The sequence below is a fragment of the Podarcis vaucheri genome, assembly GCF_965113315.1.
Source record: "Podarcis vaucheri genome assembly, chromosome: 7".
Taxonomy (NCBI): domain Eukaryota; kingdom Metazoa; phylum Chordata; class Lepidosauria; order Squamata; family Lacertidae; genus Podarcis; species Podarcis vaucheri.
The window spans coordinates 42,127,414-42,152,976 of record NC_138765.1 but is presented as its reverse complement, the minus strand read 5'-3'; the positions used below and the strand labels follow the sequence as shown (position 1 = coordinate 42,152,976).

The 25,563-nt window shown below is 43.8% G+C and overlaps 2 protein-coding genes across 4 annotated transcripts in view; one reads left to right on the top strand and one right to left on the bottom strand.

Moving 5' to 3' along the window:
• The window catches only part of OGFOD1 (2-oxoglutarate and iron dependent oxygenase domain containing 1), a 14,317-nt gene extending 10,658 nt beyond the window's left edge, over window positions 1-3,659 (top strand). Inside the window, exons 12-13 of one of the 2 annotated variants that reach the window (XM_082232347.1) lie at window positions 1,565-1,623; window positions 2,089-3,659. In XM_082232347.1, coding sequence (XP_082088473.1) covers window positions 1,565-1,623; window positions 2,089-2,250 — 221 coding nt within the window. In that variant the 3' untranslated portion in view covers window positions 2,251-3,659. Of the gene's footprint in view, window positions 1-1,564; window positions 1,624-2,088 lie in introns of those variants that run through there. The other variant, XR_014221932.1, reaches the window with a different exon arrangement.
• BBS2 (Bardet-Biedl syndrome 2) lies at window positions 3,566-25,563 on the bottom strand. Of its 2 annotated transcripts, none has more exons than XM_082232317.1 (17): window positions 25,327-25,563; window positions 23,002-23,229; window positions 22,101-22,226; window positions 20,990-21,052; window positions 20,076-20,153; window positions 18,327-18,431; window positions 17,336-17,422; window positions 16,506-16,641; window positions 15,570-15,709; window positions 13,335-13,482; window positions 12,062-12,233; window positions 11,161-11,290; window positions 9,434-9,565; window positions 8,384-8,521; window positions 7,044-7,156; window positions 6,062-6,210; window positions 3,566-4,065 (listed from the first exon to the last, which is right to left on the bottom strand). In XM_082232317.1, the coding sequence occupies exons 1-17, from the start codon at window positions 25,441-25,443 to the stop codon at window positions 3,923-3,925; spliced, it is 2,205 nt and encodes a 734-aa protein (XP_082088443.1). In that variant the 5' UTR covers window positions 25,444-25,563; the 3' UTR covers window positions 3,566-3,922. The 2 variants fall into 2 exon arrangements, with proteins under 2 accessions (XP_082088443.1, XP_082088442.1); XM_082232316.1 differs by lacking the exon at window positions 25,327-25,563 and adding an exon at window positions 24,807-24,941.

Below are 25,563 nucleotides of genomic sequence, written 5' to 3'. Positions count from 1 at the left end.
TTCTAAGCTACATAAAACTTTTATAAATACTTTAAAATGTGACAATATATAATACAAACTTGTATGCAAGTCAAATGGCCAATAGGTTATGGTCCATATATAAACACACTCACTTGTATTTCTTAGTGAACCCAATCACAGAACTTTCTGTTATAAAAGAACTTGGGCAAAATCTTATGGGAGGCCCAACCTCAGATTGCACAATTGAATAGGTGTCTTGCCTTCATGAAAAAAGAAAAGGGATCACCACTAAACTCTTTGGTGTTTGATGCATTCAGCAACTGTTTCTAGAAGGCCACCTTTTTTTTTCAGCTTTAAGATCCATGTATTTATTTTCTATAATTTTTTTTTCTGCCTGATGTATTTGTTTCACTGTCCACTGTCCTGTAGTTATATCATTAAATTTAAGATAAGCCCTTCTTAAATGCATTCTTCCTCAAATGCATTGGTGTGCTTTCTTTTGGTTTTAAGCTGCCTAGAGCATTTATGTGAAGCTGGGTAGAGACCCATAAATAGCACAAGATGGGTCTGTTCCAGACTTGCATCTCCCACAGTGTTTCTTGAAGTATGCCCAGAGGGAGCAATCCAAGATGTCATAGCACACAGCTTTCAGCACAACCCAGGTAGGGACAGGTGTCCTTTTCCTGTAGGTGCATCTGTGTGTGAGCACAAAAGTCAGCCGGAAAACAGTTCAGCTGAGCTAGTCTCATTCAGCCAATGTGTGTATTGTGGGGACTGGAAGCAAGAATGGTCTATTGGCATTTCCCAGAACTCTGGTCCTCTTGCTTTGTCTCTTAGTAAACAAGGTTTTTCTTATATTAAAAGGAAGACAACGAATAAGAAATACTTGCTCAGCTGCCTGAGACAGAGGAGAGTAATGAAACTTCCTTCAGACATCCAGGAAGCACCACCCCCTAAAGCAACCCTTGCCAATCAGACGTTCCCTAGAAGTTTTGGACTACAACTATCAGCCAGAACCAGGCTGTAGTCCAATACATTGGGAGGGCACGTGGTTGGCAAAGGCTGCCCTAAACATAATGAAAAGTTAAAAGGCAAGCTGTAAAACTTTTGTTCCATCATTTTAATGCTAAGACTTGGATTTGGGCTTTTTATACTGCTGCTTTTCTTTATGTTGCCCATGAATATGAGTACAGTCATACCTCGGGTTAAATGTGCTTCATGTTGAGCGTTTTCAGGTTATGCTCTGCGGCGACCCAGAAGTAACAGAGCACATTACTTCCGGATTTCGTCGCTCATGCAGACGCTCAAAATGACATCACGCGGAAGCGGCAAATCGCGACCCACAGACATGGGTTGCGTTCACTTCAGGATGCGAACGGGGCTCGGGAACGGATCCTGCTCACATCCAGAGGCACCACTGTATTTGTGTTAGAAACCATAAGCTGCCCCTAGAAGGTTCTTTTGAGGTAAATTTGACAAAAGCTACATCTAAAACAAGTCATATGCTTGGCATACAACTTTTTTTAATAGTTCAATGGGAGTGAGCAGTGACTTTGGAAAACTTTACAAAACAAATGACAACTGCTCATTTCTTTTTTTCAAGATTGGGACGTGGAGTATGGTGGCTTTACTTCATACCTTGCAAAAGATGAAGATGAAGAGGTAAGCAGTTGTCTCTACCCCTCTTGTGCTTTATCAGACCATTTTGAAAGCAGTTTACTCCGTGCTCCCCATGACCCATACATAGGTTTGGGACATGCACAGGGCAACTGAGTACTTTTTCCTGAAGTGTCAGCAATTCACGTTGCCCGTTTCTTTTTTCTTATGGCAAAACATAGATTGGCTTAAGCTTGGGGGGGCAGTATAGTGGTGTGGGGAGGGGATATCTTCTTGCTCACACCTCTCATTTGGAGGGCTGGGTAGTGTTGCTGTTTTCAAGGAATCTGCACTGAAACCTTTCCTAATTTAACTGGAGCAGGAGTTTGATTCACTTATTCTACACGTGTACAAAATAAGTTCTTTAACCTGACCCTGATACCGGAATGTCTCCTCTCTCTGTCTGTCTTCTGCAGAAGTAAATTGTATCAGCTTGTTTCCTTAATACTTCCTTTGTTTTTTTTCTTCAAGCTGCTGCTGATCACTCCAGAGATGAACTGTTTGGCCTTGGTTTATAGAGACCCAGAGTCGCTGAAATTTGTGAAGTATATCAGCCACCGCTGTTTGAAGCAAACAGCCAGAGAGACAGAGCAAGCTGGATTCTGGGACATTTGCTTTGTTTACTATGAATGACAGTTGCCACATGGACTCAAAGAGTTGTATAGTTGGGTCCCGAGGCTCACCCAGTCCGATCCTCTGCAATGCAGGAATCTCAACTAGATCTTATATGACAGATGGCCATCCAACCTCTGCTTAAAAGCCTCTAAGGAAGGAGAGTGCACCACATCTCATGGGAGTCTGTTCCACTGTCAAACAGCTCTTCCAGTCAGAAAGATCTTCCTGAAGTTGAGTCGGAATCTCCTTTGAAGACATTGGTTCAGGTCCTAGCCTTTGGAGGAGAAAACAAGCTTGCTCCATGTGACAGCTCTTTAGGTATGGCTATTGCATAATACCCATCTCCCTCAGCTGTTCCTCAGCAGGCCTGGCTTCCAAACTGTTGATTGTCTTGATCATCCCCTTCTGCACATGTTCCAGCTTGTCAATATCCTTTGTAAATTGTGGCACCCGGAACTGGACACAGGACTCTTGGTGCAGCTGGTTCTTCCCAAATACAGGTGGGAATGCTAGTCTACCTGCACTCCGTAAACAAATATGGTGTTGGAGGAACCTAGGACAGTACCCCTGAGCAACTTCAATATTTACATTAATGCTGCATCAAGTTCTCACCAGTCCAATACATAGGATAGGGAGCAAAACCTGCACCTCATCTTTGCTGCAAGTGGAGATGGTGGTCTGAATGAGCTCTACTGTCAGAAATCAAATTTGCAAGCTGAAACCATATAGGGAAACCAAGATTACAAAAAGAGGGCTTCATTTTCATCTAATTACTGGTGATTTGGAATGTGTATTTCATTCTCTGTACCATTACCTCATCCTATGCAAGGGCTGCAAACACATTCTTCTCAATGGTGGGAAGGGCAGGGTGTTCCTCTTGTCATTGCTTACCACCATGTCATCCTTTTTGGCAAGTGTGGTTACTGTTGTATGGAAGCCCAAGACAAACTTTTTTTTTCCTGGGAAGGGGGTCAGCCGGTTTCTGCTGCTGTAGTGCTTAGGGGTTGTGGGTTGTTGCATGGAAGGGCAATGCATAATTGTTACATCAGGCATGATAAGAGTGATTTTTAAAACAGAACTTAGAGACATGTGTCCTAGCAACTTAAAACAAGAGGGTCACAATAAAAAGCTGTAGTTCTAGGATTTCATTATATAACCCACCTTTTGACTGAATGGGGGCCTTAAGGTAGCTTACAAAGGGGTATATTTGATTTTATACATGAAAATCAAATATACTTCCCTTTTTGCCATTTACAAGGGCTCAAGTATCATAAGAATATCAACTAATGATATTTAGTGGTCACAAATTTCTTGAGCACAGAGAAGAGGGAGCTTGAGGTCTGTTTGTTTTATTGAAGATTACCGATCTTAAGTGCTGCATCATACTATTGCTTTCATCAATAAAAATACTATACATGGCTATATAAGATTCATAAATAACCAACATTCCCTCTTCAGACTTTGGTCCTCTCTGACAGTATAGAACAGTCAGTTGTTTCTCTGTTCTCTTCCCACTACTATAGGCTTCAGCTCCTGCTAACAGTTTCATAGTAATATTTCTATACAGGAGCACTATATGTGCATCCTATTTTGCTGGACTTCCTTTACCCAAGCAGGCTCCAGGGTGTGTGATACGTCAGCTGCTACACCACTTTGCCCATCTCGCTGAGCTGACTGCCTTTTAAGACGATCATCCCACTGCAGTCTCTGTCAATCTTTTCTTTAATAAAGAGGAAGTGACTCCCACACGCATTATCTTGATGAGTGCATTAACGTCGTTGTGCTTAATAGCTTCACGGCATGAAGCAATCACCTGTGTCTTGGGCCTACCAACTGCAGGATAGAAAGAAAAAGACTAATTAAAGACTGGTAGTACATAATGAACTCTGCAACCTTAAACATGAATAATGGGAGTAGGTTGAATGTGCATAATATTTTTTGATGCAGTATGTTACAAAAGGGATGAAGACATGAAGGGAAACAATCATCACACTGTCATTTTGCCCTAAGTCCTGATAAAATCAGATATTTTCTTCAGCACCTCAAAAACTCAGGCTTTCTCAAATTGCAAAGGGACTGCAACAAGTTTAAGAATCTTGTTAACCAGCTTCTGCAGTACCACTGGAATGTGTTCAAGAACAGAGTCCATCCACTGACATATTCCCATAAAGAACAGGGACAGCTTAATAAAAAAATTCCTTCCAGTAGCACCTTAAAGACCAACTAAGTTAGTTCTTGGTATGAGCTTTCTTGTGCATGCACACTTCTTCAGATACACACATGCTACTGGAAGGAATTTTTTTATTTTGACTATGGCAGACCAACACGGCTACCTATTTGTAACAGGGACAGCTTATTCAGAGATACTTGCTCTCATCCATCTTGCTACTTCATGATTTTTCTAAATTCTAACTGTCCTCTTTGACCAATTCTATCTGGGAGGAATGCTAAACTGGCACTTGTGTGCCAGTATCTACACACACACACACACACACACACACAGGAGGAGGAATCCAGGATGCTAGAAAAAGGCCACTGGTAATGCAGAATAAAAGAGGCCAAGGATTAGGGGGTTTATATCATGCAACAGAAAACCAAAGCCCTGTCTAAAAGCAAGGGAAACAACCCTCATGACTCCACACAAAATAAATGGAGTAAAGGAGCATCTCGGTGTCATAGCATTTGCAACTCTGACAAATGTGTCACAGGATTAGACTAAGATACTGTGCCAGTAACAAATTTTTGTACCAGCTATATTCTGTGTCCCTCCCACACATACACAATGGTTTAACCCCTGCAGAAAGCATACCCCATTCAGCTGCCAGGAAGGGAAGATATAGAAGACATTGCGATCGGTAGCATGGTATGGGGAGCAAAATTAGATCTTCCCCTAATCTTTGCAACAGGAGGAGCAGATTGCCCTCTGCCTTTCAACTGTCTTAGAGTGGCTACTGCAGCTGCTTAAAGGAAGATGAACCACAGGTACAGGCAATGTCCAGAAGGAACCAGATCCTTTTTGCAAGTGCTTTGTTTCTAGTACAGCACTGTTCTTTCAGAGAAACAACTTCACACTTCCCAAAATGTTACCCTCACTGCAAAACAGAAGCTCTGCAAAAAAAGTATTCAGCAAATTTCCCTACTCTTACCACATGACAAACTAACAGATTTAATTGCCAATAGAAAGGAAATGCCAGTGTGCCCTTCCCTCAAGCAGCCTGGTGAGTAACTGCTCTCCCTTTTTCCTTCCTACATCCTTTCAAGATACAGTGGTACCTCCAGTTACAAACTTAATTCGTTCTGGAGGTCCGTTCTTAACCCAAAACCGCTCTTAACATGAGGCGTGCTTTCACTAATGGGGCCTGCCGCCGCACGGCCAGCGCGCAACGTCCACTCGCATTCCAGGGCAAAGTTTGCAACCAGGAGCATCTACTTCCGGATTAGCGGAGCTCATTACCCAAAGCGTTCATAAGGAAGACTGTACGTAACCCAAGCTTCCACTGTATTTCAAACTGCTACCCCATATTCCCTAATCCTCCTTTTTCACATTCCTTTTGCATAATTTGGGAACATCTCTGTGTTGGAAGAAGACTGAAGTCTGTTTGAACTACAAATAAATACATCTCTGGAAAAGAAGGCATGTAGTGGGGCAAGATGGTGAACCTTTGGCTATTTTCCCAACTGAGTATCCACTTCCAAAACCTGTGGCTTGCCAAGCTGAGATGAAAAGTAGCCATTGCCTGAAAATGCCCTCATTTTTTCATCTTTCCAGCAAGGAGGGCATGAGCACAAGGAAAATGCTGGTTCACCCCACCCCTTCTCAAGCACATACCACGCAAGCGTCCTGCTCTTTGGATAGCCTGGTTTACTGCCTTGAGGTTATTTAGAAGTTCTGCGTGATTGCTGCAGCGAATATTGTACTGGGACTGCAAATCCCTGTTGAGATAATATAGGTCTTTGTATCGCTTCTTCATATTTTTCCTGTGAGAATAAACACAAAGAGTGTAACTTACAGGCCTTGGAAATCAATCATTACCCAGAACCAGTCCCATTCAGTTGTTACAGGGAATGTGACTAAGATGACAAATATATGATGAAAGAATAAAAAATGGGCTCCCAAATGCACATTTGAGTTAAAAGTGGGTCCTGGTTCTGAGATGTGTGTGTTACAATAACCATTTATTCACACTGGCCAGGATGCTCTTCAAGAACAGCTTCTGCTAATCTAGGAATTCCAGTACCAAAAAAAACACCTTGGCAGATTTCAAGACTCCTCGATCTTCCCACCCACTTGATCTGTATCCACCGTCAGTCTTCCTGGAGGTAATAAGTTAGAGCTATGTCATCACCCTACCCCTTGCATAGGTGTAGATGCCTGGCATACATAAAGGGTCTGCTAAGGAGCAGAACAAGCAGACTTCAGCCAAGGCTGCATGAGGAGGAAATTCTTGTGTTTTCTGAAGAAGCTAAACAAGCAGGTGGGAGAGCCAATAGCACTGGAAAAAGCTTGGTACTCAAAGCACTCTTGTTTCTTACATTTATTAAGATTGTTGTTTTAAATTTTTCACACTGCTTTAAGTAAATTTTGTGAATTAGATAAGTTAATTGTTTGCATAGTATTATTAATAATAAATAATAATGTGATTTATTACCTGCCCTTCACCAGAAAATCTCAGGGTGGCTCGTAGCAATACAGTATTTAAAACAGTTTAAACAAGTTACAGTCAAAAAAATTGGCTGTGCACCCTGGAGCCAGAAAAACAATAGCTAGTCAGAAATATTAATGCAGGGGAAATGATACAAAGCCAACTTACATGTCTCCCATGAGGCGTGAATCTTCTGCTCGAACCAACATGCTGCGAATGAGATTGGAGTGCTCCGCCATGTCAGCTGTGAGCTTCTGAGAGAATGTGTGAGAATTATCCACCTACGAAGGAGCATCAGTCACATGTTAGGGCAACTAAGGTACACATCAGGTAGACTCAAAAGATTCAAACGGTTTTTGCAATAACAGGCAAAAATTGTCTTAGGCTGCAGGGACACTCTACTAGGGCATTGGTCAAGACCTAGAAGCCAAACAGATTCTCAGCACCCATGATGTTGGAGCTCTCAAAGACATTTGGCCAGAGGGCTAGTTCCCTCCTCAGGACAGGTAAGAGGACAGGGGCCCTCCCTGAGATTTCAGAGGGCTGCGGTACTTCTACCCCATTGTCTTGCTTATCTGGCACCCAAGGTCATTAAGCTCCCAGTCCAGCCCAAGTTACCATAATGACAGAAAAAGGCTTTCACACTCTTTTGTGTAATGCAGCCTGTAATTGAAGCTGTTTAAACGGGGTGGGGAACCTTTTTGGTTGCACAGGTCGGATTAAACAGGTTACCCAGATCAATCATATGGCTTCAGAATGATGTCATGTGCAAAGTCCTGAAGTTGGGACTTCAAAGCCCCCTACAAGGCACAGCTAAAAGGGAAGGTCCCCTTCCTTTAGCAGTGGTTTCTATGGAACCCCTGCTAAATCAAGGGTAAAAATACCCTGTGAAAATACCAGGAAATAAACTCTGCAAATCCCTTCCTGATTCTGGAAGAGGTTTGCGTGGGATCTGCTGATGAGCAGGAGTGAAATTTTGTTCTGTTTGGCTGCATGCTGCTATTCACTGCTGGGAACAGGAACACACAGCAAGTGCAGGATTTAAACCAACCCTAGCACCCACCAGTTGGCATCATGAGTGATGTCAGCTGATGGGCAAGTGGGAATGGGTTGGGGGAAATGGCCTCATGAGCTGACAGGCCAGAGGTTCCTCAACCATGTTAGAAACTTGTTCTCTTGTTAAAAGCAGGTCTCAAATTAGAAACTCTCCAAACAGAAGGCATGGATCTGAATAGCCTGGCTACTGTGAGAGAAGCAGTCGATTCCCAAACAGTGGAGAAAACTAGAGCATGGGGCTGTTTCAGCTACTACCTAGATAGACCAGTTCCCCATTTCAGATCCCCCAGTTTTAGGCAAAAGGATAAACAACATATTCTGTATGCAATTCCTCAAAAACATCCCTTGTACAAGGCCCACTGAAACCAAGGATGTGCTTAGCTCCTATCCATTCCAACTCGTGTAAGCTTATTGTATCCCTCAGCAGCATTTGAAAACTCTTTCTCACTTACAACAACTAGGGCCTTTCGCATCTCTTCAAAATATGCTGGGAAATCTGCTTCAACCTGCAAGTCTTCAATTGCCCAAAAGGAGGCCATCGACTGAATGATGTCACCAGCCAAGTCAATGTTATCGGTGTTAATGGAGATCTAATAGACCAGAAAAAGAACAAGAGACATGTCAGATTTGAACCACTCTCCAGCGCTTCAAAGGATAGTATGCAAATAAATTATTCCACAAGCACAAGGGTTACTGTTAGTACAATAGGACTTCTGCCACTACCCCCTGCTGCTTGCCCTATACTGTCCCAAAATCAGCTCTGGAGAGCTGATTCTGTTGCACAAGGAAAAGTTCTCACACCAACAGAGCCTTAGTGCCATGCTGAATGCAACACTAGGGATAAGTGGATTCTCTTGATCCTGAGACTGCATCATTGCTGAGAGCTGGTGTAGCCCTAGGAATTCAACTGGATGGGAGAGTATTGACAGACCCATGTAACAGCAGCAGAGCTTAAAGGGGAGAAGGGAGAAAAGGCAGTGGTTAAAGAGCTTTTCATTAAGAGGACCCTACAGAAAACACCATCCTTGTTTGGGCAAACCTCTTTGTCCACTTCAACCCTTATATCTCTTAGTGTCTAATTGTCCACTGTGAGGCTTCCAACACATTACTTAAGAATCAACACCAAATAGATGAAGAGGCAGCAGAAAGCCACTGCCTGGCCCATTTGAGCAGTTCTCCCCATCACATTCTCTGTCACCAACTCCGGTGCTCACCTGAGAATCTTGGCACATAGTTCCAATAATGCAGTATGGCAGAAAATCTATTGGGGGAGAGCAGAATTTCCCTTCCTCTGCAAGTAAGTCCACCAAAGTAATTAATCAAAAATGTTTTTACTAGCCTACTAATCATTTGTGTTACACAAAAGAAAAAAGAAAAGAGCTATATATGCTTTAACTAACATTTCCCTGCTTGGGCACCTTAGGTGAGATTTTGCATTGCCCCAAGACCAAGCCAGTGCCTATTTACAAGACTAATTGCAACACCACAAAGCAAAATGTTACCTCCCCACTGGGCTTCATTTTGATGCACAGCTGCCCCGCGTCACGCAGGGAGGTAAAACAGACTTCAAAGGACTCATTGTGGATCGCCATGTCCTCTGGTAACAGGAAATTTTGTTTCAGCCACATGATGACCTTGGAAACATAAATTCACAGCATGAGTAATCTACAAAGGCTTCAAAGCTCTTTTGATGTGGTACGTATACACCACGCCTGGCACAAGGAGCCAGGATGTGCAGCTTTCCATGTCCTGCAAACTCTGAATGCCAGCCTAAGGCAGAACATGCAGCTGCATTCATTCTAAACAGAGAGCATATCAGGAAACGCAAGCATTTTACCTACCAAGGCATCAGTAAGGATCCAGGCGGTATTGCCCCTACCAACACCATCAATGCCTGGCCTTTTTCACAGATTACGCTGTGCTCTGGATACAGTGGAAGGGAGCCTTAGCTCCTAATGAGGGTTCATAGAGTGGGTGGGGCTGCTGGAAAAGGGAGAGGAGCAAGAGGAACAATGGCTCCTTTTATGTTCATGAGAGGAGCATCAGTGGCAGATGTGGCACCAGGCTCAATGGATCCAGGACCAGCTCCTTGCACTCTCTCACCACTGGCTACCAAGTGCCACACTCAGACTAGATAGTTCATGTTTATCTAATAACCTGCTCCAAGTCTTGCAGGTCAATGACAGGAAGCTCCCGATGAAAATTTTGCAATTTAGGCAGCATTGCCGCAATGGTGGCAATGATCACCTGCTCCTCCAGACTGCCTTATACCTCTGGGGTGTTGCTAGGAATGAGCTTATGATACCAGGTTTCAGCTCTCAGCCTGACCTACCTAGACTGCTTTGTATTCCTGCTCCCAAAAGCTGCACCTGGTCACCCTGATACATCTCCAACCAGGTTTGTGTTACAAGGTGTGCATCTGACCTACACCAGTGTCCTGGGCACTCCCCTTTCTCTCTTTTAAATTATCCTCAATGGGCAAGAGTGCTGCTATCTGCTGCCACCCCTTTTTGCCTCTTTTATAAAACAGGCTATTTTCTCTCTTCCCCCGCAGCAAAGTATCAGCACCTACTAATCAGGTCCTTTCCCAGTGCCACAAAACAGGAGGCAAAATTAAAAGGAAGCCATTTAAAGAACCAGAGAAAAGGTTAAATTCATAATATTTCCATATCGTATTAAGTGAACAGATATGAACACCACTGGACTATTGTCTACATGGGCTCGGTACTGTATCTTTTCCAGCCCTGCTACCCAAGAACTAAATGTAGCTTGAGATGCTAGGAACACGATATTCACACCATGCATATAAAGCACTATGATACCACTTCAAACCAAAGAATTCTGGAAGTTGTAAGGATGCTGAGAATTGTTAAGGTAACCCCTTTTCCTCTCACAGAGCTAAAATTCTCAGAGTTCAACTGGGAATTGTAGCTCTGTGATGAGAACAGGGATCTAAGTAAGATCTTTATTCTTAAAAAAAATCCCAGTTAATCTCTGCCTTGGATTGGAACTGATTTTATGTATGTGCTGTTGTTGTTTCAAAGTGTTCTAATATTTATAATTGTTTTCTAAACTGATGTTATACATGCAACTGTTTTTATATATATGTTACTGCAAATCCCTTTGGGATGCCTGATGGGAAGTGATTCATAAAAGAAGTAAAATAATTAATAAATACACATTTAAAGTATTAACTACATCGAGGTTGAGAAAAGAATTGAAGACTTACTGTTTGCACCCTCTCATTGATTGTGAATCGTACAAAGCTTAAAGGACCAGAAGCAGAGTCTGGACTACTCAGAATATACATTGAGAAGCGAGGGAGTTGCCTTGACAGCTCAAAGACATGGAATTGCATGCTGGAAAGACACCCAACAGAACAATTAAGAGGACTCAACTGGTATCACATGGTTATGTACCTCACATGCTTTATACCTCACAGATCTGACTTCTCTGTATCAAAGAAGGTAGGATTAGAGCCAATTTGCTTCTATTTAAAGATGCTGATAAGTCAGTATCTCATATGAGATTGTTATGGCAGAGCATCCAAATGAGGGGGGATGGGGTGCTGCATTTTATTGATGCACACATTATTTCCAAAACTTTCATTTGGATTGGTATCAAATTTAGAATATTTTGGAAAAGACAAGACAGACGAAAGGGGCAAGGGAGAGATAGACACAAGGATGTTGAGGAGAGAAGCCTTCTCAGACTACTGTAGGCCATGACCAAAGCTTCCTTTGAATCCTAATTGTTAAGCAAATAGATTCCACAAGATCATGAGCATGACTTTGCAGCAGGGGGAAAGGTTGCTTTGACTTCTTTAACACCAAAAGAATGAACAGATCCAATATAAATAATCCAGTTCTGTACTGATAATTATTTAAAACCTTCTCCTTTAAAATATGCAGATAAATTGAAAATGCTGAAGCTGGTATTTGTGGGCTCAAAGGACTAAGCAAAGACTATTAACCCACATGATTTAGACTGTACTGTTCCCCAAGCAGAGAGCATAAGTGAAGATGCACCCCATCAAAGTGACAGTAACCAGGCAGCTCAAGCAAATGTGTCAAACACATACACAGCTAGATAAAGCCTCTTTTGTATCTACCTGCCAGCATCACCCTTACCTATTCTTGTAGCCGACAAAGGCCTTGATGTTCAGCTCCACTGGAACATCTTTGGGAGGGGTGAGGGGAATTTTAATGCGGCTCGAGAGGTTCTGAAGACTAGGGTGGATCACATGACTCTCACCTTCAAATATTCCTTCAGCAAAGATCAGCACCGCTCGGATGATTGTGTCTTAAAGAGGAGAAAAGACCTGACCAATAAGTGGCTTTTCTTTGGCATGGCTTTCAAAATTAAGCAAGGGGGAGGAGGGTACTATAATGTAGATTTAATGGTGCACCATACTGTGCCAAACTCTGCTGCATAGTTAAAGACAATGAAAGCAATACAGTAACTGACAACTATGAAGGAATCTTATAAAAGTACAACAGGAGCCACTGTTATTGGAATCCTTCATAATTACCAATTATTTTCTCTTCTTTCTCCAATACCTTCCAATCTTTGGGCTTGCAATAAATATACTAGTGCTTAGGTGATGAGGGTGTGTATGACCCAGATATTATTAACCTTCATAAAACAGACACCATATGAACACACTCCCCTTCAGGGTGCGATTCACAGCATCTAAGATTCATTGAAACTCTCCAGTGAGTACCAGAAAAACAGCAATAGCTATTTATTTAAAGTGCTGAGTGATTTTAAACATTCCTCTCCCAAGGCCCAACGAGCTTCTCTAGGACAGGGCAGAAACAATTAAAGGGAACCAAAAGAGAAGCAGGGTCACCTTCTGCCTTTTTAGAGTGCTGCTGTCCAAACATTTGCAGAGAAAAGAAAAAAGCAGGGCTATTCCAAGCCTTATGCCGTATGCCTTATGCCATTTATGCCTTTTATCGTAGGGCATATATGCCTTATGTCTTGTAAGCCTTGTGCCTTTTATGCCATGTATGCCCCTTATGCTGCCTAGTGCTAACCATCTATCTTTGCAACGTGGGATGCCTCCCAAACAATCTTGCTTCTTGCCCAAGAGTAGTTCCGTGTAATAATGTTTCAGAACCCTGTATCTTTGAACACAAAGGGATGCTAAAAGCTTAAAATAGTGAGCATTCTTCAGACCAAGTAGCCCAAATATATGTATATTCCATGCATGGATAGCTGAGAAAGCTTAAAGGCTGAAAAGCTGCTCTTCCATGTATCATGGAGGCCTCCTGCATGCCAATCTGAGAAATGATCCAAACAGAAGGAAATATGCATCTCAGGACTGGAAAGAGCTGAAACAAGAGCTAGAAAGCATAGGTTAACCTATGGAAATAAGCTTTTGGACTAAGCCTTTCTCACCATTGGACGTGGAAATACATAATTCAACGTGAGCAGATTCACTATCTGAGCCCAGATTGACCGAGAGTGCTGTTTGGAGTTGAGTGTTTGCAGGAATCACACCCCTTTGTCCATCCATCTCATTCACTTGGGTGTTTAGTTCCACTTGCTGTAAAACATGATTCCAAATTCAACCATTTCAAAAGCTGGATTATTTGCGAGTGTAATTTCAGAAGTGATTAAACAAAACACATCCAAAACTGGATTACGTGTCCTGGAAAGGCATTGAATTGCAACAGCTTTCCTTAGTATTCACAGAATATTTTAGCTTTGCTTCTATTTCTTTTACTGAGGCATATAGCTCTGACATCAGGGTTGGATGGTTATTAAAGCTGCCTTCTGAAGTTCCCCAAAGGAAATGTGAACCCAGGAAATGTAAACCCAGTCAATACTACCAAAGGTTGCTGCTTCTGATCTGCTGTTCTGCATCAACAACCCTTGTTTAGATGGCCAGAAATTCCACATTTCTTTTTGGTGTTGGAATACTGGTCAATTGACCACCTGTTTATCTGACTGCAGACAAATACAGTCATACCATGAATACACTTCGGGTTAGGCAAATTCGGGTTGGACTCCGCGGCGACCCAGAAGTAACGGAGCACGTTACTTCCGGGTTTCGCGGCGCACGCATGTGCAGACCATCAAAATGACATCACGCGCATGCGCAGAAGCGCCGAAACGTGACCCGTGCACGCGCAGACGCACGGACAGAGGTTACGTTCGCTTCGGGATGCGAATGGGGCTCCGGAACGGATCCCATTCGCATCCCGAGGTACCACTGTACTCCATGAAGTCACAAATACCCTTGTGAAAGCAGCTGCCTGTTTCCTGGTGCATCATGAGGTGCATCATGTGGTCACTGGACAGCAACAGCAAGAATGCCCAGACCCAGTAGGTCAGTGATATCCTCTCTCTCTTCTCCACACACCCCCAACTCTCCATTAGGAGAAAGCACTCCTGTTCTGCAACTGTCAGCAGAGAGCTTCTTCTGTCATCTCCTCTCCCCATTAAGCCATAAAAACCAACTTCTTCTTCTGACCTGACTATAACTGAAGTATCTCTGAATAGAGACAAGACCACAGAAATGTTCAGGAGGAAGAATGAAGCAAAAGGACATGAGAGCCATTACACAGACACAGGTCACCCAGTGTGTGTGGAAGGCAGGACTACTATTATAGTGTTCACTGCATTTGAGGTGGAGAGGAAGGCCTCCATGTGACCTGTAATAATGCTCTGTAATATTTATGGGAGCCGCTGAGCACTGTCATTTTCTAGAATATGGCAGGTTTTGTTTATGTAATCATCAAATTCTGTTGTTGTTTTGTTTTGTTTTTTACTTTCTAAGAAAATAGTGCTAACATTCTATTATTTGACAACAACCCTGTTCACATGTAGTGGTAAGCCACAGTCAAAAACAAACAATAGGTTACCCAGAACATGTACTGCGCAAATTGTGCCCACCCTGCTCCACTTTGTGGGGAGACAACAAAGGACAGCACTAGTCTAATGTTATGTGCAAATGAGGGTTTGTAGTTTGTTTCTGTCCAAACATATGACTATGTTTTACTCTGCATTGAAATGCTAAGTCAAGTTTAAACTGCTTATTAACCCCAGTTTAGCACTGGACTTGTGAGGTCTTAATTCACCTCCCTGATCAGCTAAATTTAATCAGTTGTTCTAGATGTTTTATCACTCATTCTCCAGTCCCTCTCTACAAAACGGGAAGAACGGCTAAATAAAGTACAGTGGTGCCCCGCAAGACAAATGCCTCGCAAGACGAAAAACCCGCTAAACGAAAGGGTTTTCTGTTTTTCGATGCGCTTCGCAAGACGAAAACGTCTTGCGAGTCTTGCGATTTTTTTCGCTCCCCCCTTTTTCTAAGCCGCTAATAGCCTTTTAGCCGCTAAGCCGCTAAGCCTTTAATAGCCGCTAAACCGCTAATAGCACTAATCCGCTAAGCCGCTAATAGGGTTGCTTCGCAAGACGAAAAAACCGCTAGACGAAGAGACTCGCAGAATGGATTATTTTCGTCTTGCGAGGCACCACTGTAAGAGGCAGGGTCGTCTCTAATGTTGGAATACAGTAGATGATTAGTCGGTTCTCTTTTAAGTTGTACCCAGCTGCTTGTGCTAGGGATAGTCAGGTTTTACTCTGAACTCCGATCAGAATCAGACCCTCCCACTCACTCAGTAATACCTTTGTGTTTTCTTCATAATTTCTTAACTCAAGCAGGAGATTTTGTTTCTTTTGACTAAGCTCTCTAATCAGGTCCTGGTCCACACTGGTGTCCATCACTTTCCCCTTCATCTCTTGGCTAGCTGGCAGGTAGCCTCGCACTGCACAAAAGCAAAGCAAAAATATTTGCTGGGCCACCTAGAGGGGCTCTTGACAGAGAAAAGTTGTCACTACACAAGAACAACTCATTAGAAAAAAAGGAAAACTAAAACAACTCCTTTTGAAGCACAGACTTCATGGAAGTCAATGTATCATTCCAAAGAACACCATCATAAAGCAAACCCCTGTTCCAAAAAGGTAGGAGGCTGCAGACTTCATTTCCAACCCATTAACTTCCTGCCCACTGCCACAATCACTCTGCAGTATGGCAAGTCCTGGTCCAAGGCATGCAGAAAGTTGAGAGACTCCAGATAAAGAGCAGAATCAAAGTAAATAACATACAACTGCGTGGTATCCCCAAGTATCGTATGTAGAATGTTTGCCTGCATAAACACAACCTGACTGTCAGCTAAATTTAGGTGTCACAGGAACCAATGCGGAAAGTTAATGGTGAGTTAATCTGTCCCATTAATTTCAATGGGAGCTAAGTGCAAGTGCATCCAACTTGCAGCTGTGCACCAGTGTTCCACAATGTTCCACAAGGACTCACAGAAAACACAGGGATGAGTGCTTGCATGAAACAGCTGCATGCTGCAAGATCCAGTGTAAATTCTATCCAATTTCATCCCAAGTCCTCTGTATACCCTAAGACTTAGAAAGCCGGTTTTGGCAGGCTAGACAACATATCTGGTTGCTCTGGGAGCAACAAAACATTTCTGACTTAATACAAACAATCACACAGTTCAACTCATATTGGACAAAAGGCCTTAAACCTACAAAGGGGATTGATGCTCTTACCTTCACCATCAACCGAACAGCAGATTAACTCTGTATTGCCATCCTTTCGATAATCACCCTGCACAATTCCTGCAATCGAGGAAGCAAAATTATCCTTGAAGATGACCTCTCCAGTTCTGTCACTACGTGCATCAACCTGTAACACAAAGCATTCCCCAAGTCAGCATTCAAAGAAAATGAGGGGGTGAATTAACCATGTTAATTCTATCCAGAAGTAAGTCCTAGCAGGTATAAATGAGGCTTACTTCCAGGGAGATGCTCATAAGGCTTAGGACTGGAGCCTAAATCCTTAATATTAAGGCTGCATGACTGCCACAAAACATTGCCTGTAACAAAGAGCCTGAGAATCCCAAGTTTTAATGTATTTTTTAAAACCTCTAATTTGCATTGTTATAGAGGAAAGACTTTTTAAAAATGGGAAATTTCTGTTCAAAACTACATGTTTTACAGGGTTTCTAGGTGTACAGGGTTTCCAGGTGTACAAAACCTCAATCAGTTCACATCAAAATTACTCCTGAGGGTCATTTGCCCTTCTGCATATGTATTTCAACAACTTTCCTTTTCATAATCTTTAACAAAAAATAGTCACTTTTTCTGTAGGGGGGAAGCAGCCAAAAGAAAAAAAATCCATTTAAAAATTCTATGAAGATTTGCCTACTACATATTCTAACTGCAGGAGATGATTTATCTAGCTGCAAAATTCCAAACAATGCCAGCAGTATCTTGTAGTGGTCTCTGGATAAGGCCTGGTGACATCTAGCTGGAAAGAAGTATCACACTCGTAAAAGGGAGGGAGAATTGCATAAATGACAACTGTTGCATAAGCTCACCTTCCCGCTGGACCAGCCAGTGATCAGCTCACACACCCCGTCAGAGTTGATATCATATGCATGTATACTCATTGCCTGATTTTTAGACTGGAGGGAGGGGAAAATAAAACTATTAAGTCAAGCAAGTTCCTGGGACTAACTTTAAGCTTTTCACACATCTAATGGTGGGGAGCTGCTAATGTAGCATAGCAGCCAAGGCCAAGAGAAATCCTAGGTTCAAATTTCGCCAACTATTACAAGCTCACTGGGTAGCTCCAGACAAGCAGCACACATGCGCTCTCCTCCCCACCAAACAGACAGAGCGCTACTATCCTGCCCCACAGAGTTGATGCATGGATGACTGAGATAACATATATGAAGTGCCTTGAACATTCAGAAAGGACTATACAAATGCACTGATAAATTATATAGCACTTCTCAAGTGTTCAAGTGCTCCATATGCATCATTTCATTCATCCCTACTGCAACTCTGTGGGGTAAGTCAGAACTGCTGTGGTTACACTAACAGATATGCAAAGCTAAACTATTAATGTGTACAGTCATAGCTCGGGTTGAAGTAGCTTTGGGTTGAGCGTTTTCGGGTAGGGCTCCGCGGCGACCCGGAAGTAATGGAATGCGTTACTTCCGGGTTTCGCCGCTCGCGTGCACAGACGCTCAAAATGACATCACACACATGTGCAGAAGCGGCGAATTGCGACCCACGCAGACACGGGTTACGTTCGCTTCAGGATGCGAACAGGGCTCCGGAACAAATTCTGTTTGCATCCAGAAGTACCACTGTATATGCTAGATGGTTTGTTTAGTTACTTCACAAGATTTATATACCACTTGATTGTAATAAAAATGTTATAATCCAACATAACATTTTCATGATGAACTTGACAAGCAGGCCTCAATAGCATTCATTCATTGCAACTGGATGCCCCCAAATGCCCCCCCCCCCAACATTTCTGACTTTACCCCTTCTTGTTTTCAGTGTGATCATACTAACTTTAATTCTCCAGTAGCGGGCTGTCCGATTATAAATGCCAACTGTTCCATTAGAAAGGGCATAGCCAAAATGACTGCTGCACATCGGGGTTAGCGCAGTAACAGTCTGGGAAAAGAAGGGAACAGTTAGCAACACCTGCTACAGCAAAACAGTAAATAGTTGGAAAAGCCAAACCACATCTATCAAGCAGATACCCTTCAGCTAAATTTGTAGGATATTGGCGCTATTCACATTCATTAACTATGCTGTTTCAACAAGCCTATCACAGCAAGATTCAGTTTGCAAATGCCAACAGTACATTCAAAATGCATTCTGCTAAGGCTAATTCTGCCAGGGTGGGCAACCTTTTCTTTTCCTGCCAAGAGCCACAGGCCCTCAGAGGTAGGAACATATAGTGAGTCAAACCCCTGGGTCCATCTAGCTCAGCATTGTCTACACTGACTGATAGAAGCTCTGCAGGATTTCAGGCAGGGGACATTCCCATCACTACCTGGCAATGCCAGGAATCAAACCTGGGACCTTCTATTTGGAAAGCAGTTGCTCTACCACAGATCCACAGCTTCTCCCCATGTAATCTGTTGGAGGCCACATGCCAACTGTATGCAGGGCCCAAGCCAAAAGTGGACAGGGACATTCCATTCCTCACCTGCTCTCCCCTCCTCCTCCATTTCTCTCAATCTTCCCACCATCTTTCTCCCTGCCTAGTTGGCTGCTGGGGAAGAGACAGACTGCTCTTGCCATAAGTCTGATGAAACTAGTTCTTGAAACTAGACCACCCGTTTTGTACTCTGCTGAGTTTGTCCTTTTTTTCAATCCCCATTTTTAATTGACCGAAAGCAGTTGTATTAGAATCATCTGAGTCAAGACTCCAAGGTGAGGGCCAACCCACTTGGGCTGCTTCTGAAAGAAAAGGCATATTGAATAAGGATCAGCTGCCAGTGGTTCCTGGGTCAAATCCAGCCCCTTGCTCCATCCTGATTACCAACTGAGATGCAATGACTTGCCTGGGGGAAGGGGTGTGAGAAGAACAGAGCCGTGAATCTTCCTCCAAAAAGGACAAGATTGCATCAAGCCACTTTGTAGTACAGTGGTACCTCGCAAGACGAATGCCTCGCAAGACGAAAAACTCGCAAGACGAAAGAGTTTTTCATTTTTTGAGTTGCTTCGCAAGACAAATTTCCCTATGGGCTTGCTTCGCAAGACAAAAACGTCTTGCGAGTTTGTTTCCTTTTTCTTAAAACCGTTAATACCCAGGAAACCGTGCTTCGCAAGACGAAAAATTCGCAAGACGAAAAACCTCACAGAACGAATTAATTTTGTCTTGCGAGGCACCACTGTACAATGTCTTCCTAGGATGAAAGCTACATATCCAAACTCTCAAAGTAATACCTGCTAAGATCAGGCAAGTTTCCCACTTTGTTACCAACCTTGGGAGAGGGAACCAATCGAAGTAATGATGGGAATTTCCACCCCAAATCCCTTATTACTTTCCTCATATAAGACCTCAGGCAAAGCAACTACCTGAAGGAGCTAGCATCAAAGGAGCCTGTTGGGGCAGGAATGATTACAATGGAAGTAATAAATAAAATAAGAATCTTAAAACACTTCTCATCTGTTTGAAGAAACTGTTCTAGAGTCAAAAATTGTGTGGCCATCTTGTAATACCATATTCACATATTTCTCTTATCTTCCTGTTCATATTAAATCCTTTGGCACATTTTTTTTTTCCAATTTACTATTTCCCTTTACCTCAGTCTCTGTCATTTCTGCCACAATCTCATCTTCTTTAAAAACCCTAATGTCAAAATCCTCAGATCCAACGAGCAGCTAAACAAACAAACAAAAGAACAGCAAACATTTAATACATAGTATCACATGCCCACAAGAACCAGTCTCCCTGGCAAACCAACCCAGTCTTAGAAACCCAAGTCCAGAAATCTGAGCCCACTTTCTCTGCAGCTTTAAGAGCCTGTGGGTGCTACCTCATTTTACTCACATTTTTACTCTATTTTACTCAAAAGGACTGTCTACTCACATAGCTAATGTAATATGTGAGCTGGTATCTTCTAGATCATAGCTTCAGCAACTTCTTAAAACACTTAGGCTCTGAAATATATCCCTGATCTTGGTTGCAGCAACTGCTGGAAGTGGTCAGCTCAACATGAGGTTCATTACATCCATGAATGAAAATGCAGTGCAAAGTAACTCATGACCAGACTTAAGGTATTTAAGGAACCAATTTCTGGACAGAGTTCTTCACCGACCCTGAACCTTAAGTATTACAACCAATTATTAAAATACATGTCAGATCAGGAATGTCAGCTCTAACTACCAAACTGCACAGCAAAGGAATAAGTATAACTTAGTGCATGAAAAATGTGGCTTTGGATTACAAGGATACACTCCCTTTGCCTAGGGAGAGATTAGTGGGGTGCTCTGCCCTCACACGCATGGCTCTTCCAGCAAGTCTGCTTGCATTCCTGCCCTGGGAAGGGGATAGGCTGGGAAAGTTGTTGAGACACACAGTTCAAAACATTCCCACTAGGGGCGCCTCAGCAGGTCACATAAAGCAAGGGCCATAGATGCAAAATCTGCTACTTCAAGAAAAGATATAAGCAAGTTCCTACAACACACACACACACACACAAAACAAAACCACTTACCTCTTTCTTTCCATCACCATCGAAGTCACACAATGCCAGGGAGCGGACATTGTCACCAGTGACCTATAATCAAAAATTTTAAAATGGCAGTGTCTCTACTTATTTAGCCTCACACTAATTTTTGTATTAACAGCACATTTTAAATGCTGCTAGCTAGTATATTGGACTGAGTAAGGATGGAACATCCAGCAACAGTGTCTCTGCACAGCACAAGTATAGGCAAATTCTTCCTCCCCAAAAGGGCTAGAGGCAGAGCTTCCCTTTGTTATACACAGCTACACACTCCAAGATACAGACAAAAGAGGTATTTAATCTCCACAAGCCCCTTCTTTTTTCCCTCTCTCTCTCTCTCTCTCTCTCACACACACACACACACACAGATTAACAGCCACAGAGACTCTGTGCAGGTTCCCCTCTTCAACATTTCAGCCAGCTAATTTTCATGAGCACTAAGATGCATGGTGAAGTTTCCAGTAGTCTCCAGTAGCTATTCTTGGGAGGGGGTGGAGAGAGTATAAAGAGCCCACTGTCAGTGTCTCTACTTCATGGGTAGGCAAACTAAGGCCCGGGGGCCAGATCCGGCCCAATCGCCTTCTCAATCCGGCCCACGGACAGTCCGGGAATCAGCATGTTTTTACATGAGTGTAATGTGCCCTTTTATTTAAAATGCATCTCTGGGTTATTTGTGGGGCATAGGAATTCATTCATTTATTTTTTTCAGAATATAGTCCGCCCGCCTGCCCCCCAAGGTCTGAGGGACAGTGTACCAGCCCCCTGCTGAAAAAGTTTGCTGACCCCTGCTCTACTTGGCCAGGTGAAAGTAGCTAAGATGCATAATAAGGGAGAGTGGGCCACTTGGGGGGAGAGGCTGGTGAAAAGCCCCAATGGGCTGGAAAAGAAGCCGCTAATGGAAAGGAGCTGCCATCTCCGTGCACAGGTTCTCTTACTGACTCGGCTGAGATGGGCTAAGGCCACTCCCCCTCAGAGAGGCCTTCAGTTTCACTAGAGGCGGTTTTAGGGTAGTGTGACTGGTTTGGCCACACTAAATGCTGTGCTGCATTAAGTGAAAAATAAATATTGTTTGATACCAAAAACATAAAACTGCCCTCACCGTCCAGAAAAGGTCTTTTCCTTCATGATTAAAGCCCTGCAAGGAACAGTTCCCACCAATAATAGCAAGAGGTGAAGAAATATCTCCTAAGGTTCCAAGCACTATCGTGTTTGCTCCATCAGGTACCTTCAAAGAAAAAATATAGAAATATAGTAACTCTGCCCCCTCTGCAGACAATGCACAGAGAAGCATATTATGTAAACGAGAATGTTCAGAACCAGCCAATTTCAGGTTTCAAAAGAAAACAGTAAAATCTATGTTATAATAAATGGCACATGGTAAAAAGGGAATCTTTAGGTACCGCAGCCTTAAGTGTAACGGTGAGTGACCATGTCATGCCCATGTTCTTAGGCTTAAACTCTCTGACTCGAGCGACAGCACAGCAATCCCAATTAAACTGTGTTTCAGAGGATTCCTGGGATCCCTTTGAAGTTTTTAGAGGGTTCCTAAAACAGACAATCAGTAATAGCGGACATGCTTCCCTGAAAACCTTATGCCCACAGCGACTAATATTATTTTTCAATGTACAACTACAGGGAGTGTACTGGATGTGTTGGGTGTGCGCTCAGTTCACACAGAACAGCAGTGAGGCCCAAAAGGCCTGACTAGTGTTTTCTTTGAATGTATGCCTTAGATCAATGGTAGGGGGACATTTCTGGGGACCACGTACTAGTGGTGGGCAGAGCAAAAGGCAAGAAGCAGGCAGAGGAAGAGGTACAACAATTTGGAGTTTCTCAGCATACAAGTCAATGTGCAAAGTGTAGCCCAAAGACTGATTAAGTTTGAAAAACATTGGTCCAGTCCCACTGCATTCTATGAATAAATTCAAGTATTCAAACTGCTTAAAAACTGAGGGCGGGAGGGCAGGGGGGAAAAGGACAAACAAGAGGAATTAACTTACCCCTGCATAAAACAAGTCAGCATTGTTGTGCACATCATATGCCAACAAACTGGTCCGTGTGCCAATGAGAAGGGAATCGCAGCCAAGGTCGGGGTTCAGCTGTCCTGCAGTTAAACAGCTGACTGCCTCATTAATGTTCAGAAGAGAAATATCAGCATCCTGGGCACTGGGCACTAAACGGTTTGCACCAATACGCTGGCCACGTGCATGAGGATTGTGAATAAAAACCTGGGGGTGGGGAGACAGAAATTTGAAAACAGTAAACAATGGTGTTGTTTTTTCATGATGCAAGAAGAGCCCCTGTGGATCAGACCAAAGGCCTGTCTAGTCCAACATTCTGTTTCCGACAAATGCCAAGCAGATACACTGATGGGAAGCCCACGTGCATGGAAATGAGGCAATAGCCCTCTCCAGCTGTTATTCCCCAGCAAGTGGCATTCAGAGACATACCTGGAAACAGCTTACAGACATCATTAAAGGTAAAGGTAAAGGTACCCCTGCCCGAACGGGCCAGTCTTGACAGACTCTGGGGTTTGTGCGCCCATCTCACTCAAGAGGCCGGGGGCCAGCGCTGTCCGGAGACACTTCCGGGTCACGTGGCCAGCGTGACAAAGCTGCATCTGGCGAGCCAGTGCAGCACACGAAACGCCGTTTACCTTCCCGCTGGTAAGCGGTACCTATTTATCTACTTGCACCCGGGGGTGCTTTCGAACTGCTAGGTTGGCAGGCGCTGGGACCGAGCAGCGGGAGCGCACCCCGCCGCGGGGATTCGAACCACCGACCTTTCGATCGGCAAGCCCTAGGCGCTGAGGCTTTTACCCACAGCGCCACCCGCGTCCCTGTACAGACATCATTAGTTAATGGCAAAAATAAGGCACTCTAAATGTGCTCAGAGGTACCCACACCTTATAGAGTCACTTCACTGGGGACAGAAATAACCCCAATAGAAAGTTGCTTCTTCAAAACTGAACTCCCTTCCTAGCATCTCTGGGACAGAGATAGGGAACACGTGGTCCTCCAGATGCTGTTAAGACTCCATCAGTCTCAAGCAGCGTGGTCAGTGGTTTGGGACGGAAGCTGTAGTTCAGCAATATCTGAAAGATCACAGCCTCTAGCATACATCTCTGTAAATGAATGTACATGAACACCAAGGCACAGTAGTAAATAGCCTTAACACATTTGGCAAATTACAGCTGCAAAGTGCATTTTGAAGTGCTTGGCAATTATGCTTTGGGGATGCAACTTTGGTTTTTAAATCAGGGCCATACAGGTTATGGCTAAGTAAATAAAAGCAGCAGCACCAGGGAGACTTTGACAACGTGTAGCAGTTAAAAGAGATGACATTCCTAAGTGATCTATGGGATGATGTCAAGGCACTGTAGAGTAGTGGTTATACAGTGCTGGTCTAAGACTGGGGAGGAGCAGTTTCAATTTTCTCACTTGGCATGCTGATCACTGGCAGAAACTGCTGTTAGTGATTTCACAGCACTTCCAGAGCAGGGGCGTAATATCATACAACAGGTTGTTGAGAATTACAAATGGAATGCTGGCAACAGGTCTTTTTTCCTTACTGAATTTTGTTTTTTGTTCAGAAAGGATAAACCCAAAATAATTTGAGGGTTGCGGGGGAGGGGGAATGACAAGGATGTTTTGGGAAGGAACATAATTCAGTGGTAAAACATCTATCTGACGTGCATGCAAAAAAGCCCAGATTCAACCCCAGGCATCTTCTGCCCGAAACCAAGAGTGACTGCCATTCAGCAGATACAAGACTGAGTTAGATGGACACAAAAGGTCTGACTCACATAAGACTGCGTCCCATGTTCCTTTGTGGACACTATAAAATAAATATAGAAAGGTATGCTTAAGGAGCACCGATCCCTTAATAAACACTTGCCTGGAAGCCCAGGGACTCTAAATTCCATGACCTTAAAGCTACCCCCACACTTGAAAACGGATAAGCCAGCCCTGCTTGCTCATCCTGCTGCGTGAGGCTCATGACTTCTGCCTCTGGCCCACGGCCACCTCACAGGGTTGTTGCAGCAGGAAAATGGAAGGGAGGAATTGCATTCTGCCTTGCATTCCTCGAAACTGCACACACAGGATACATATATATCAAGTACATGCTTTGCATTTTCTTCTGTGAAACAGCCGCGGGGCTGGGGGAGGGGGGCGTTTTTGCAGAATATGCGCCCACTTCACAGGCTTTCCAAAGGAAAGGGGCCATCCGAAACGGAGGAGCAGGCAGAGGAGCCTCGGCCGGGGGAAGTTAAGCCCCGCAGCCCGCACCACCCACCAGGCGGGGGGCGCCGGTCCTCGCGTTACCTTGCCGGCCTGCGTGGCCGCCGTCAGACATGGATGAGTGCCGTCGTACTTGCCCACCGCCACCATGCGCGGCAGGATCTTGTGGTTCAGCTTGAGCGTGAAGACGGGCACCAGCATGGCGGCAGCGAAGGAAGGCCGAGCCGAGCCAGAGAAGAAGAGGGACCGCCGCTAACGCCGCCGCTGACAGGCCCGGTCGCGCTTGGCCGTAGCGTCACGACGTCGACGTGGCGGCCATGT

What these genes read in the sequence shown, in the direction of transcription:
- BBS2 (XM_082232316.1), bottom strand. Translation starts at nt 24,926, where the DNA reads ATGGAATTTAGAGTCCCTGGGCTTCCAGGCAAGTGTTTATTAAGGGAT. An exon ending in CTGACTTGTTTTATGCAGGG is followed by an intron (nt 22,227 to 23,001) that starts GTAAGTTAATTC and finishes TTTTCTTTGAAG; the next exon opens with GTACCTGATGGAGCAAACAC. An exon ending in CCCGCTACTGGAGAATTAAA is followed by an intron (nt 17,423 to 18,326) that starts GTTAGTATGATC and finishes CCCTCCCTCCAG; the next exon opens with TCTAAAAATCAGGCAATGAG.